Consider the following 14,899-nt stretch of genomic DNA (forward strand, 5'->3'; position numbering starts at 1 on the left):
TTAGAAATCATTATTTATAACTTTGTAAATGTCTTGACTACATTTCCTATTCATTTTGCTCCTCATTTCATGTATATTTTCATGGAAAACAAGGACATTTCTAAGTGACCCCAAACTTTTGAATGGTAGTGCATATACTGTACATGACAGTAATGTATGGAGGATAAATGTAAATTATGTTTACACACCTTTTTAATGTGTAGTATTTTCACACATATACTGTAGCTCTAAATGTCATGTTAGCATATACACTGCCTGCCAACATCATCATCTTGATAATTGTTTGGCCTTTTTAACACCTTGTTTACCACATACATCTTTCTTAATTAGAGTATTTTTACAGCATTATTTGTCTTGACAAGTTGTTGATAGCCAACTACTTTTATGCCAAAGTCACATGGACTAAATATAGACAGACAGCTACTCCACCCGCCTCCTTCTTCCTTCTCTCTCCCAAACCCCGCCCCACTTATTTTTTCTGTTCCCCCTCTCCTATCCTCCCTTTTCTCTATCCTCTTTCCCTCCCCTCTCCTCTTCCCTTTACTGTCTCCAACTCCTATCTTCACTGTAGGGAAGTACGTCATCACACCTAGGTTGGACAGAATTGGGTTACCACGTGGACAAGCTGCTGTGCTGCTTCAGAAAGAAAGCCAAAACCACAGCATACTGTCTGCCAGAATGAATAACTGCAGAGGAAAGATTTCATTGTGGCACAACATGTTGTAGGCAACCTTAAAACAGATTGCATTATGCTAATATGACATTGCATTATGTTAATATGACATGGCAAATTATCAGTCTTTTCTCCTATGAAAGGTCAATGGTTTGTGCACGATCCCAAAAAGCCATGAATGCTGTGTATTTTTTTCATCAGTGGGTATTATGGCCATGTGCTATCCTTATGGATTTCAATATAATGAGGTACAGTTTCTGCCTATAGTATATCACATCATATCAATGAGGTAGCTAACCAAAATTATAAGTGTACCCAATCTTACGAAAACCTAGAGTTTATGGCCCCAAAGAGACAGCAAACCAAGATTTGGGTTGAGCTTCAATCTTGCTCCTCAATACCACCATCAACCATCCCACCATCACCACCATCATCAACTCCATTGTACTACCAGTGCCCATCCCACCATCACCACCACCACCACCATCATCCACTCTATCGTACTACCAGTGTCCATCCCACCATCACCACCACCATCATCCACTCCATCATACTACCAGTGTCCATCCCACCATCACCACCACCCTCATCCATTCCATCGTACTACCAGCGTCCATCCCACCATCACCACCACCCTCATCCATTCCATCGTACTACCAGCGTCCATCCCACCATCACCACCACCATCATCCACTCCATCGTACTACCAGCGTCCATCCATCCCACCATCACCACCACCATCATCCACTCCATCCTACTACCAGTGTCCCTCCCACCATCACCACCACCATCATCCACTCCATCGTACTACCATCTTCCATCACACCATCACCACCACCATCATCCACTCCATCCTACTACCAGTGTCCATCCCATCACCACCTCCATCATCCACTCCATCATACTACCAGCGTCCATCCCATCATCACCACCTCCATCATCCACTCCATCCTACTACCAGTGTCCATCCCATCACCACCTCCATCATCCACTCCATCATACTACCAGCGTCCATCCCACCATCACCACCTCCATCATCCACTCCATCGTACTACCAGCGTCCATCCATCCCACCATCACCACCACCATCATCCACTCCATCCTACTACCAGTGTCCATCCATCCCACCATCACCACCACATCCTACTACCAGCGTCCATCCCACCATCAAAATCAGGATAAGTTTAGATCATGAATTAGAAATCCCTCAGATCTAACAAAGACCGCTGAGTCTGTGTGCAGTCAAAAACACGATTTTCCTTTGTTTTATATATATTTCCACACTACGAGGTTGGAATTATACTGTGAAATTGTGAAAAATATGATAAAGTCCTTTTAGTGTAAGAGCTGTTTAAAAAGACTGCCTGAAATTTCAGCCTGTCGTGGTGGAATGGAGTATTGGTCTTCCATGGTGACATCGCCAGGCGGTAAGTTGGTTAATAGACCAATAAAAAATAGAGTTCCAAACGTCTCTGCCAATAACAGCTGGTTTCCAGTGTTCCCCTCCTCACTCAGACCACTCCCAGACAGCCCTAGCAAAATTCTACTTTGAGAAATGTGTCTTTGCTAAGAAGCAATTTTTTAAACCATTTTAATTTAAAACAATAAAAGATTGGTACTTAACTGTTACAAAGAAAGGATTTGATACTAACATAAAAACAGCTGCATTGGCCCTTTCAGATTGGCTGCCTGGTTGAGTTCCTTTAGGCCTAAAGCAGCCATTTTTCTCTCAATATCAAATCATTTCCAGGGGTAAAAATTAAGGCCTACTTTACTGTGATTTTTTTTCAATTAAAATTGTCAAAAAGAAACAAAAATAGCTTCTTAGTAAATAACAATTTCTCAAGCAATAATATTTCTAGGACTTCTGGAAGTGGTCTGAGTGGGGAGGAGATTATGGAAAACGAGTTGTTATATTGGCAGAGAAGTTTGGAACTCTTTTCTTTTAAGTCTATTAAATCATTTAACCAACAAGATCTCCTGGTTTTACCAATTTGACTTCAGATTTGAACGTTTATCCACGTTTCTAATTTTGTTTTTGACACTGTGGCTTGACTCCTCCTTCTCAAAACCCATTGGAGGAGAATGTCAGTGGAGAGGGACCTCTGGCTTTCTCATCCAATTGGTTTTGAGAAGGAGGCAAGGAGAGAGGAGAGAGGAGAGAGGACGGGAGGAATTTGTAATTCTCCCATATTCTATTTCTATTGTTTCATACCTCTGACGGTACATCATGACATTTGGATAGCTCAAGAAAGAATAGCTGCCTGGTGTCTATATGTTCGTACGCAGCACAGGAAGAACTGGAAGAAGGTTCCTCTCAGGACAGTGGCAGGTATGATCCGTTCTCAATGTATTCTCACTCTGTCTTCCTCTCTCCTCACCAGGATTATTATTCTCCCAACATCTGACATGCAGAGGCCTGGCACACATAGCACTGCACGCACACACGCACACACACACACACACACACACACACACACACACACGGCACAGTACCTCACTGTGTTTTGCACATGCATGAACAATGGAGCAATTGCAGAATACTGTAGTCAAGCCTAGTGAGGCAGTGTCTTTATACACCAAAGCATAGAGGGACACACACACAATAGTATGGAAAACACAGTGAGGTGTTAAGGTAACATGTATTTGTAGGTCATTTTAGTCATTCATCATCTGTCATTCAATGTATATATATGTATATATATATATGAAACGTTCTACTGTAGAATACACCATCATGGGAGAATCAGCATAAACCATCTCCCAAAATCAATAGAGGAGTCTTCCAAAGTTGCGTCTGAGAGAAGGTTACTGTTTGGGTTCCCACCCTGTGTCTGCTATTCCAGACACATTCTAAATGAGACCATGTTGCCTACCATGGAGCTACATGCACAAGACAATCAAATGTACGAAATTGTCTATATCATAATGGGAGCATCAGCATTATTTAAAAACTATATTTAACCTTCGTTTAACTAGGCAAGTCAGTTAAAAACAAATTCTTATTTACAATGATGGCCTACCGGGGAACAGTGGGTTAACTGCCTTGTTCAGGGACAGAACAACAGATTTTTACCTTGTCAGCTCAGGGATTCAATTCAGCAACCTTTTAGTTACTGGCCCAACACTCTAACCACTAGGCTACCTGCCACTCCTGTGCCACTGAACCAAAGGAGGCCCTAAATGATGGTTCCTATTTGTATTTCCACCCTGTGAGAGACTGCTCTCGTCAGGGCTAATATTGCTCTTAGGCTACACTCCTCCAGGAGTCAGTTTCATATTTCTGTTCAAGCCCACATAATAAGTACCACCAATGGAATACAGTGTCTGCTCTGAGAATAATTGAAGAGAAGAATATAACTAATGTGGCATGAAGTAGCAGGTGTCTCACTGCAGGGGAATACAGAAATGAAGATTAGGTGTCAGTCCCTATGGGCCCTGGTTAAAAGTAGTGCGCTATGGAAGGAGTAGGGTGCAATTTGGGATGTAACCAAGAGATAATGTTGTCTTTACTTCATCAACAAAGCCATTAGCAATGCAACGAGGAAATGACAAACAAAGAGAGGAAATAGACTGAGCATGTACACACAGTAACACCTTCTCAAATGGGATCATTGAAAAGATTCACATTTCCAACATCTGCCTTCAAATCACAGAAGAATATGGTCCAACATTGGACCAACATCTATAGGCCAAGATCTAGCCATAAGAACACATGAGCAATGTCAGAAGTCTACTATCTTCTCTGAAATGCTAACCTTGAAATCAAGCAAAATGTCACCAAGAAAAGGTTTCTGGTGTGTTTCACATTTCTTAAAAATACTTAATTTAGAATGCTTAGATGATGCTATTGTAATTACTCATCAAAGATCGATAGAGCAAGATTGAGTTGGAAGAAATGAATACAGGTGGCATATCTAACAAGGCCTCTAGTCGTGGCTACATGATGTTATGGAATACACAATATACTGCATACAGCACAGGAGGTGGTGGCACCTTAATTGTGGAGGACGGGCTTGTGGTAATGACTGGAGCGGAATGGGTGGAATGGTATCAAACACATGGTTTCCAGGTCTTTGATGCCATTCCATTTGCTCCGTTCTAGCCATTATTATGAGCCGTTCTCCCCTCAGCAGCCTCCTGTTGCATACAGTTACTGCAAATATTCTACACATATGTGCCTGTTGTAGTTGCTCCATATATTTTCTTTGCATGTGCATGTGGAAATCACTTCCTTCATCTTCTTCCAAATACATATTGTTTTTAATGACTGGAAACTTTCAGAAGGAGGTAAAGCCATTGGAGATGAAAAAACGTCATAGGTCAACCATTCCCTGGTGACCTCTTCCAGGTAAAGGCAAGACACCTTAGAGAATGAGGAACACCTGCACGTTGGGCTAATGAGCCCTTGCAGGAGCTCAACCACTCATTAACAACCTTACAAACAACTATGACAACATATGTTAAAAAATTGTTGTATAATGATTAACCTATTTTGCACTGGTGGGTAGGTTACTTGAAATTCTTGAATTATCCTACTAGATAAGGCCTAAAGACCTATTGGGCCTACAGGCCTGTTGGCCTATCCTGGTCTAGAGGAAGAGAATATCTGCATTTTCTGTAAACTGTTGGACTACTAATACTGCTTGAAATGATGGAAAACGATAAATAATCATGTCGTGTTGTTGTTTAGTTAAAGGGGAGCTGTTGGATATTGTTAGTAAGACAGACAACGGCCCAAAAGAGAATCCAGATATCTTACCTTCGCTGCAGTCTTTGCCCTGGTAGTCAGTCTGCGAGCAGTCACACGTGGGTTCATCGTTAATGACATTGCAGACCCCTCCATTTAAACACATGTTGGCTGCTGCACCACAGAGGTCGTTAATGACCCCAGCGCTGTTTAAAAGCGCCGATTCCGTATTGTTGACCTTTATGTCCGTTATCCATCCGGTAAAAGGTACATGGTCCTTGACCACAGCTGATGTTAACCTTAAAGCCACAGATCGTAATTCCGGTGGTATTCCCCCAAGAAACAAGTGGCTGAAGACAGTCATATCCCTTCTTTTCGACTTCACTTCGACCCACTTCACTTCATTGTCCACCATTAGCGTTGTGTTTTTAAAGTTTCTCCATATTGTCACAGCATGCCACTGGCTGTCATTGACCGCTGTGTTGGTTAGAACCGTTGCAGGCTCAGCGCAGAAGATGGAGAATCGAAGACTGAGTTTACCGTTGTGTATTAGGAGTTCTAAAAAGTCGCAGAATCCCTCGTCATCGAAGTACACTAACAGCCCGTGGGAACTCTTAGTTTTCATGTTGAAGCTCATTTCACTCTCACAACATGCATTCCACATTGGAAACCTGGCCCACTGGCCCTCTGCGCCTGTAAACTCCATAGTTGCCCCCATGTCTACCATACAGCACAAGAGAAGGCCTACCCATATTAGATGGGCGCCATGCCGCATTGCAAGAACCATGATGTGACCGAATTGTTCTTTAGGTCTAGGCTACAATACCGCTGAGTCAGATTTCAGACGGAATTGTCTTTTATCAAGCTAGATGAAGTTAGGGGTAAGTGTGATATAATACGCTGACTTACCACTAAGAATTGTGTAAATGAACTGACACATTGTAAACCTAAATGAATTATTTTGTTGTCATAGCCTACCAGCAAGCTACACTAGTCTCCCGAAGAAAATACCATCTTTGAATATAGGACCACTATCTGTCGCGCCTAAATCCCAATTTCTCAGTCCTATATATTTGTTTTTATTCGTCAATATCTTCTGTCTCCCTATTAGTTTTATTCTATAATCCTGATTTTCTTCCAAAAACAGGCAATGGTGATTCAGAATCCAATTTCCATCAGGCCTTTTATTTTTCTGGATTTTTGAATGTTTCTTATTTTCGGTGCCAGGCAGCTAGAGCGCACCAGTCGGTTCTACTGCTGTTGAAACGGCGTCAATAACCATCCTATTCACACCAGCGAGATGTGGCGGGCATCCAGAGTCATTGCTTTTGGCTTCTCACCCTGCATCCTCCGCCAAACAGAACGATTGTTATTGTTTGATTGATTATCGCATGGAGCTTTTCTTTTTTTTCCCAAGGCCAGTCTCTGATCCAAAAAGCTTAAGCTTACAACATAATGAGAAGACGATCTGTAAAAAGAAAAGAAAAATAAGAACGGACAGTTCATTGTGTTTTAGAAACATTTTGTTTATCAATTTGTCATATCATGTTAGCCATCTTACATAATTATGATATATTCAGTAGAGAAACATTTTGTTTTTAGAAACATTTTGTCTATCAATTTGTCATATCATGTTAGCCATCTTACATAATGATGATATATTCAGTAGAGGATGAATTGAGACCCCAAGGAATTGTGGGGAGCTGCGGTGGCGTGCCGATTGAAAGCACATGAATCTCGGGATCTAGACTCAGTATTGCCAGGAAAATTATGTATGTTTTGGTTGCAAAGAGAGCACATTCGCTCACACCTGCACGTCCTTATGTGTTCTATGTCAATGGAAGATGTATTCTGTCTCAAAGGGTAGCCTACGTCGTTAGCGCAGATACGTTCTCTTTGCGCACACACATTCTTTGCGCACACACATTCTTTGCGCACAAGGCGGTCGCCTGTCCTACAAATGTCAGGGAAACATAACATAAGTAAGCATTTCATTATTAGTCTACACCTGTTGTTTACGAAGCATGTGACAAATAACATTTGATTAGATTAGATTTTCATGTAGGCTATGTATTTATGAGTGTTTCACTGCAAGTAGAAGCAACTTTCTCAAAGCAAATCTAAGCAGCTCACAATTACATAAACATCAACTAGCAATAGTCACCACTACTAGGCCTACATCATTTAATTCAATTACATCTAGAGAAATAATTTAGAATTGTAAATAGCTTATTCGAAAAAGTCGATCAAAATAAGTCTACAGCAGTAGCCTGTCTTATCTAACACACTTATTTCTCCCCATAGCTATCCCAGGGGGGAGAGGATACTTTTACCTTCCCCTATCAACCCTAATAGCCCGCCACAGGTGACGATATTATATGCCTCACAAAATGCTCCGCATCCACGCAGCAGCATCCACAATCCTCACAGCACAGGAACGTTCCATGAACTCTCTCATTCCATAAGTAGATCTCATTCTAAATGTTGCGTTAGATAGGCCTAAGTATTTTTGTTATTCAAGAGAATCTGCATGTAATGAAACCGCTGAAATCTTGTTTGTAGGTTTCCTCATTTCATATTTAGTTTAACTCAGACATTCCAGTAGAATTAAGACAAGCGCATGAATTCAGAATTTTCAAAGGGGACGAGTTGCCTACCAGACCTCGGTTCAAATACCATGTTAATTATTGAAGTTACTTTCACATACATTTCGAAGGAAGTATTTGCACACATTCACAAAGTAGTAGCCTACATTTGGAAAGTATTGGCATGCATGGCATGTATTTTTTTTTTATAGGAAATTACTTGAAAACAGGGCTAGAGTACTTTCAAATACTTAAAATCGAAGTTGTGAATTCGACCACATTGTTTGAAAATACGAAAATACACAGGAAATAAGTAGCCTATGTAGAACACACATACTTAAATACACATGTATCTGATTCCAGGTCTGGACAGGACAGACAGAAAATGACCTTTCAATCAAACCTAAACGAAAATCATTCCATCCAAATGAGCTATACAGTTTGCTAGAAGCCATAATAGACGGGGGATCGGGGACTGGAAATGAGTTACAGAGATTCAACCCATATCAAGTCAAATGTACCATAATATAATGACCGAATGGCATGAAGATAAACATGAGATTCCACAGCTGGCCCCATTACACTGTCTGTCTTACTCTCAACACATCAGATCATATTAAATTGACCCGTGCCTTCTACAGCAAACGACATTTGCATATAAACGTGTTTTTAAAAGGCACTTGACAACATCCCTTAAATATTGCTAACAATAAAGAAATCAAATCTGCGGATTACACAGTTGCAAACGATTATGCATGTTTTATGATTTTCCCTCAGCTATTCCGTTGCCCGTCTAGCAGCTCAACCTACTAGAGAAAAATAAAACCATGCATGGATAATACAAGGTCTCTTTTACCTGCATCTAGAATCTGATATCCAGGACCGACCCAAATCAGAACCCAAGTCCTCGTTTTCCTTACCAAAGTATTGGATGATCATCTCTTGTTTCGAACACCACCTTTAATCTTAATTAGGCTACCCACCAAATAACATCACCATGCAGTGATCTCCGACTCAAACTATCCCAACAGATCCACACTAAAAACCCTCAGCCTCACACTATTTTTGAAATACTGTGATTCACCGCATCATTGATCATCAGAGACCGAAAAAAATAAATGAGTTCTCTCTCCTATGTTCTAAAACTTACCAACACCTTTATAACGATTGAAAGAAGTCAACTCATAACGGTACTTTACCTAGGTTATTCCTCCTTTTCAATCCTCAGAAAACGAAATAAATGTAGATAAACAGAGTCCCGGGAAAATCCTGTAATTTTGGTGAGGGAAAAACGGTGCAAACGGTGCAATCTGCCTCCCTGCTGCGCTCTGCAACAGACTGTCAGAAGACAGCGAGCGGGTCACGTGTCTCTCTCTCTCTCTCTCTCTCTCTCTCTCTCTCTCTCTCTCTCTCTCTCTCTCTCTCTCTCTCTCTCTCTCTCTCTCTCACACACACACTCAATCTATTTCTCTCTCTCTCTCTCTCTCTCTCTCTGTGTAGCTGCCTGGCTACCGCCGACTGGAGAGGGGAGGGGCCGAATGCTGCAGCACCTTGGACAGCGCCGTGCGCCGCTGTGCAGGTTGACGTTTATTGTCACGAATCTTGTGCTGGAGGCAGAACTGAGCGATTTCCGTAGATGGGGTAGCTGCAAATTCTAAATTGGCTGCACAAAAATGTGCTTTTTGCTCTTAATTTAAGGTTATGGTTAGGCATTAGAGTTAGCAGTGTGGTTACGTTTAGGGGTACGGTTAGGGTTAGGTTTCAAATAACATTTTATGACTTTGTGGCTGTGCCAGCTAGTGACCATTCTGCAGAGCTGCCTCCAGGGCAAGATTCATGACAGTACATGACAACCTGCGGCCGCTGCTGCCGAACGAACAGAATACATATTCATCCACACTCACCAACCGTCGCCTCCGCAGACCTACGTGAAGTCACATTTCGTTACAAATAATACACGAATTATATATCGATGAATTAGAGAGACAGGTGGGATAAAAGAAGGATGCGGTGCAGGGAAAATTAGTATTCTGTCGGCAACGGGGGTGGAAAACGGAAGAGGGAGAGAAGCGATGCAACGTACAGCATCAGGATGCGCAGCGAAGGGATGTGGCGACGTTTGAGGCCGGCAGGGAGTTCTCTTGATAATGGGATTTTTTCTTACCATGAACACATTCTTTTAGTTGAAGTAGTGTAAGCTAAATTACATTATTGATTCCCTCGGGTAAATGTAACACAGCGAATTAAAGTGGACACTGTCGTTTAGCAAGTCTTATAAAAAGCAGGCCAACAAGAGCAGACTACTGTTCTGTAAAATGATCAGCTCTTGCTTGTTATAGCCTAAATCAATACTACAGTTAAGGGATATGATCATAATAGCCTACTTTGGGAGTGGTGATATTTGAAAATGTTTGAAATGATATAGGCTAATTAACAATATAAAACATTGAACCATTAGGCCTACTTAATGTTTCCATTTCTCTCTTTGTTGTAGTTTGACAAACGACCCAGCTCCACAGTTAATCGTCTCATTCCAACCCTCATTCAGAACATATCCCCATGACCAATGAGTGAGTCCGGTATTTCATGGCATAAATAAAAGCCAAATAGCGGTCCTGGCGCTAACATTTGACCCACTGAGGGACCCTCCCGATAACTATTCTAGATTGGTGTCTGAAGGCATCGCGGTCCAATCAATCGTTCGATTCAGCAGGGATGGACGAACCGAACGGATTTGATGTGACCATTGACCCCGCCCGCGCTGTTCTAAAACGTGATCACAGCAAGATGATTGCATTGTTGTCAAAGGCAATATAATTGAAAGTTACAGAGACAATCCGTTTCATTTAAAGTATTTTAAAGTGTACACTCTTCACACTGTTCCTTTTTCCAATTCAATACTACTGGAACATTGTGCCTTTGTTGTGTGTGTAGTAACAAAACATATTATAACAATAACTTATGTTTGTGTCTGTGTGTATGTGTGTTATTGCTATGAAGGCATGGTCATGGTTAATGTTTGGCTACAGACAAGGCAGTGAGAAAATTCATGATCAAAGGAGATGAAACAGACTAAGAAAATCTTAATGGGAAATAGTAATGTGTGTGTGTGTCATCGTCCTTTTAAGTATGTACAGATCATTTAGTCTGGATCTAAATATAGTGCACTACTTTTGATCAGGGCCCATTGGTCTCTGGTTAAAAGTAGTGCATTTTCAGGGAAAGGGGTGTTACTTGGGGTGCGTTCATACTTTTTAAGAATACAGTTCTGACTCAGAAAGGGTGTTGAAAGGACAAGGTCTTTTCACAATAATATCATATTTTTAAACTTTCAAAGCCTTTTGTATTTAGCCACTATGCTGAGAGTGAACACAGAGTTCTTGAACACGGAGTTAGTGAACACAGAGATAGGGCACTTTATATTAATGTGGGGCTTTAGATTTCCTCTCTATAGGCTCATACAAGGATAAGACTGTGCTGTTCCATGTTAGAGAAGCTGACTTTGCTTCTTCTTTAATGGTTATACGAATTAACTGTGCTATGCACTCCTACATACTTCGACTCTATACATTAATATTGTATAGCTACTCATGTGTGGATACAAAGACATTGATTTTGTGCACTTGATTTGTCAAGAGTGATAGAGCACTGGAGCTAGTCATGGTGTAGAAAAACACAGTGCAACAATGGTTCTGGTTCCTTCAGCACCAGCAGCAACTCAAGTACGCTTGGTTCAGGGCCATGGAAAGGGCACCAATGGTAACTCCAGTAGACCAGCATATAGTCTAGTCTGGTTCCAAATGTAGTGCACTATTATAGATCAGGGCCCATAGTGCACTAAGCAAGAAAAATAGTGTTATTTGGGATGCACTCATACTTTTAATGAAAACAGTTTTCTGACTCAGAAAGGGTGTTGAAAGAACAAGGTCTTTCCCCATTAATATAATATTGTTCAAAAGTTTGGGGTCACTTAGAAATGTCCTTGTTTTTGAAAGAAAAGCACATTTTTCATCCATTAAAAGAACATAAAATTGATCAGAAATACAGTGTCATTTACAACATTAACAATGCCTACAGAAATAGAGTGTAGGCATTGTTAATGTTGTAAATTACTATTGTAGCTGGAAACGGCTGATTTTTAATGGAATATCTGCGTAGGACAACAGAAGCCCATTATCAGCAACCATCACTCCTGTGTTCCAAGGGCACATTGTGTTAGCTAGTCTAAATAAAATAAAATCAAATCAAATCAAATTTATTTATATAGCCCTTCGTACATCAGCTGATATCTCAAAGTGCTGTTCAGAAACCCAGCCTAAAACCCCAAACAGCAAGCAATGCAGGTGTAGAAGCACAGTGGCTAGGAAAAACTCCCTAGAAAGGCCAAAACCTAGGAAGAAACCTAGAGAGGAACCAGGCTATGTGGGGTGGCCAGTCCTCTTTTGGCTGTGCCGGGTGGAGATTATAACAAAACATGGTCAAGATGTTCAATTGTTCATAAATGACCAGCATGGTCGAATAATAATAAGGCAGAATAGTTGAAACTGGAGCAGCAGCACAGTCAGGTGGACTGGGGACAGCAAGGAGTCATCATGTCAGGTATTCCTGGGGCATGGTCCTAGGGCTCAGGTCCTCCGAGAGAGAGAAAGAAAGAGAGAATTAGAGAGAGCATATGTGGGATGGCCAGTCCTCTTCTGGCTGTGCCGGGGGGGGGGGGGGGGGGGGGGGCAGTCTAAGTTTATCTATTTAAAAGGCTAATTGATCTTTTATTTTTTTCCATTTTTTTCACCCCCCTCTTCGGAGAACAAATATCTTATTTCCTTTTTACATCTTTTTTTGCCACATATACATTCATTTTACCTATACATTTTTCATACACATTTATATGTATGTTTTACTTATACATTTTACATACATGGTACCTTTATATATAACAACAATACACTACCAAACTAACTCTTTAATCCCAACCCTCAGCCACTCTCTGCCCATCCCACCTATCACCATAGACCGCCATTGTTTGGTTACCATGTGCCATATATGTTTCAATTGTGCTGTGATGTTTTAAAACAGTTTTTAATATCTCTAATCGTGTATTATCCACAGATTGTGACATAAAGATGAAACCTTTCCTACAAGTATTGTTATATTATTTATTGACTGGCTATGGCTTTCCAGATCGCCCAACACTGCTATTTGTAAGGTTAATTTTAAGTGCATGTTGTGATTTTTTTAACCATTCCTGAGTCTGTGACCAGAAACAAGCTACATGGGGGCAATACCATAACAAATTATCTAATGATTCTGTCTCTTCGCAACACAATCTACAGAGCTGAGGTTGTTGTATGCCCCATATACAGTATATAGCATTCTGTTGGTGGCAAGAATTTGATATAATAATTTAAATTGAAAAACTCTAAGTGTTGAGTCAAGTGTAGTTTTTTGTACCAGCTCATAAACCATGTGCCATGGAATTGGTATATCGAAAATCTCCTCCCATTTATTTTGCAACATCTGCTGAAATCAGTTGGTTGTAAATTTGGATTGAGCAGCTATTCCCATATATTTTCGATAACTGCATATGTGATATAACTCCTCCATCTTTATTTATAATATCATTAAGAAATATAATACAATTTTAAAACATTTTTTACCTAAATAATGTTTTTTTATGAATCAATATATTTGAGTTTAACCATAACATTTGTTATAATATTTTTTATATTTTTTTTCTGGAGGATAAAACTGAATTTGTAACCAGCTTTGTATGGCTTGTTTAAGAAAGGGTGATACTTTAAACAATACTTAATTTTCAATTAGTCGGAAATGAGAAGTTGTAATCTGGATGAGCTTTCCTTAATAATGTACTGGAGAACCATTTTGGGTTTAGGTATAACTTATGTATGAGTGAAACTTTTAGGTTGAGTTTTAAAGCTTTAATATTTAATAATTTTAGCCCCCCAAACTCACATTCATTATGTACATAGGCACGTTCAATTTTGTTTGGCTTAGCATTCCAAATAAAACAATATTTTTTTTCATATGATTTTAAAAACTAATAATCTAGAGTAGGCAATGCCATTAGTAAGTAACTATACTGTGATAGGACCAGAGATAATCAATGTAATTTTTCCATAAATAGACAAGTATTTACCTCTCCATAGTTGCAATATCGTATCTATTTTTGCTAACATTCTATTGAAATTAATTGTGGTAAGTTCATTTATATTTTTGAGATGTGAATACCAAGTATGTCTACTTCACCATCCACCCATTTTATTGGTAAACTACAAGGTAGTGTATTTTTTAACGATCCAATAAGTAATATGGTACACTTGTCATAATTAGGTTTTTAATCCAGAGACGCTAGAAAGTGATCAAGATATTCAATGAGACTGTGCAGGGATCCAGATTGTGGACTTAATAAAAAACTTGTCATCAGCATACATTGACTCTGTTTTTATCCCCTGGATTTCTAACCCCTTGATGTTCTTGTTGGATCTAATTTTAATAGCTAGCATTTCAATGCCATAATAAATAGATATGGAGATAACAAACAACCTTGTTTAACTCCTCTTAAAAGCTTAATACTTTCTGAGGAGTAACCATTGTTTACTATTTTACATCTGGGGTTGCTGTACATGACTTTAACCCATTGTATAAGAGATTTAAAAAAAAAAATATTCCAGGCATTTATATATAAATTCTAATCATATTTTATGAAACACTTTTTCAAAATCTGCTATGAAGACCAAACCTGGTATCTTCAATGTTTCATAATGTTCAATTGTTTCAAGTAATTGTCATATATTATCTGTGATATATCGTCCATGTAAAAAAACCTGTCTGATCAGGATGAACAATATCTGGTATTACCTTTTTTATTCTATATGCTATGCATTTCGCTAGGATTTTCTCATCACAACATTGAAGTGTTAGAGGCCTCAGGTT

At 39.8% G+C, this 14,899-nt stretch overlaps 1 protein-coding gene across 32 annotated transcripts in view; it reads right to left on the reverse strand.

Moving 5' to 3' along the window:
* The window catches only part of LOC110498787 (neurexin-1a), a 560,879-nt gene extending 551,411 nt beyond the window's left edge, over positions 1–9,468 (reverse strand). For 24 of the 32 annotated variants that reach the window (XM_090212993.1, XM_090212992.1, XM_090212986.1 and 21 more), the window contains exons 1-2: positions 9,148–9,369; positions 5,436–6,831 (exon numbers count right to left, since the gene is read on the reverse strand). In XM_090212993.1, the coding sequence (XP_090069119.1) occupies positions 5,436–6,150 (715 nt within the window). In that variant the 5' untranslated portion in view covers positions 6,151–6,831; positions 9,148–9,369. Of the gene's footprint in view, positions 1–5,435; positions 6,832–9,147 lie in introns of all 32 variants that reach the window. The other 8 variants (XM_090212985.1, XM_090212984.1, XM_090212975.1 and 5 more) reach the window with 3 other exon arrangements.
* Between the last annotated feature and the right edge of the window lie 5,431 nt (positions 9,469–14,899).

This window comes from Oncorhynchus mykiss, chromosome 20 (assembly GCF_057628025.1).
Source record: "Oncorhynchus mykiss isolate SJ-2025 chromosome 20, ASM5762802v1, whole genome shotgun sequence".
In the NCBI taxonomy this organism is placed as follows: domain Eukaryota; kingdom Metazoa; phylum Chordata; class Actinopteri; order Salmoniformes; family Salmonidae; genus Oncorhynchus; species Oncorhynchus mykiss.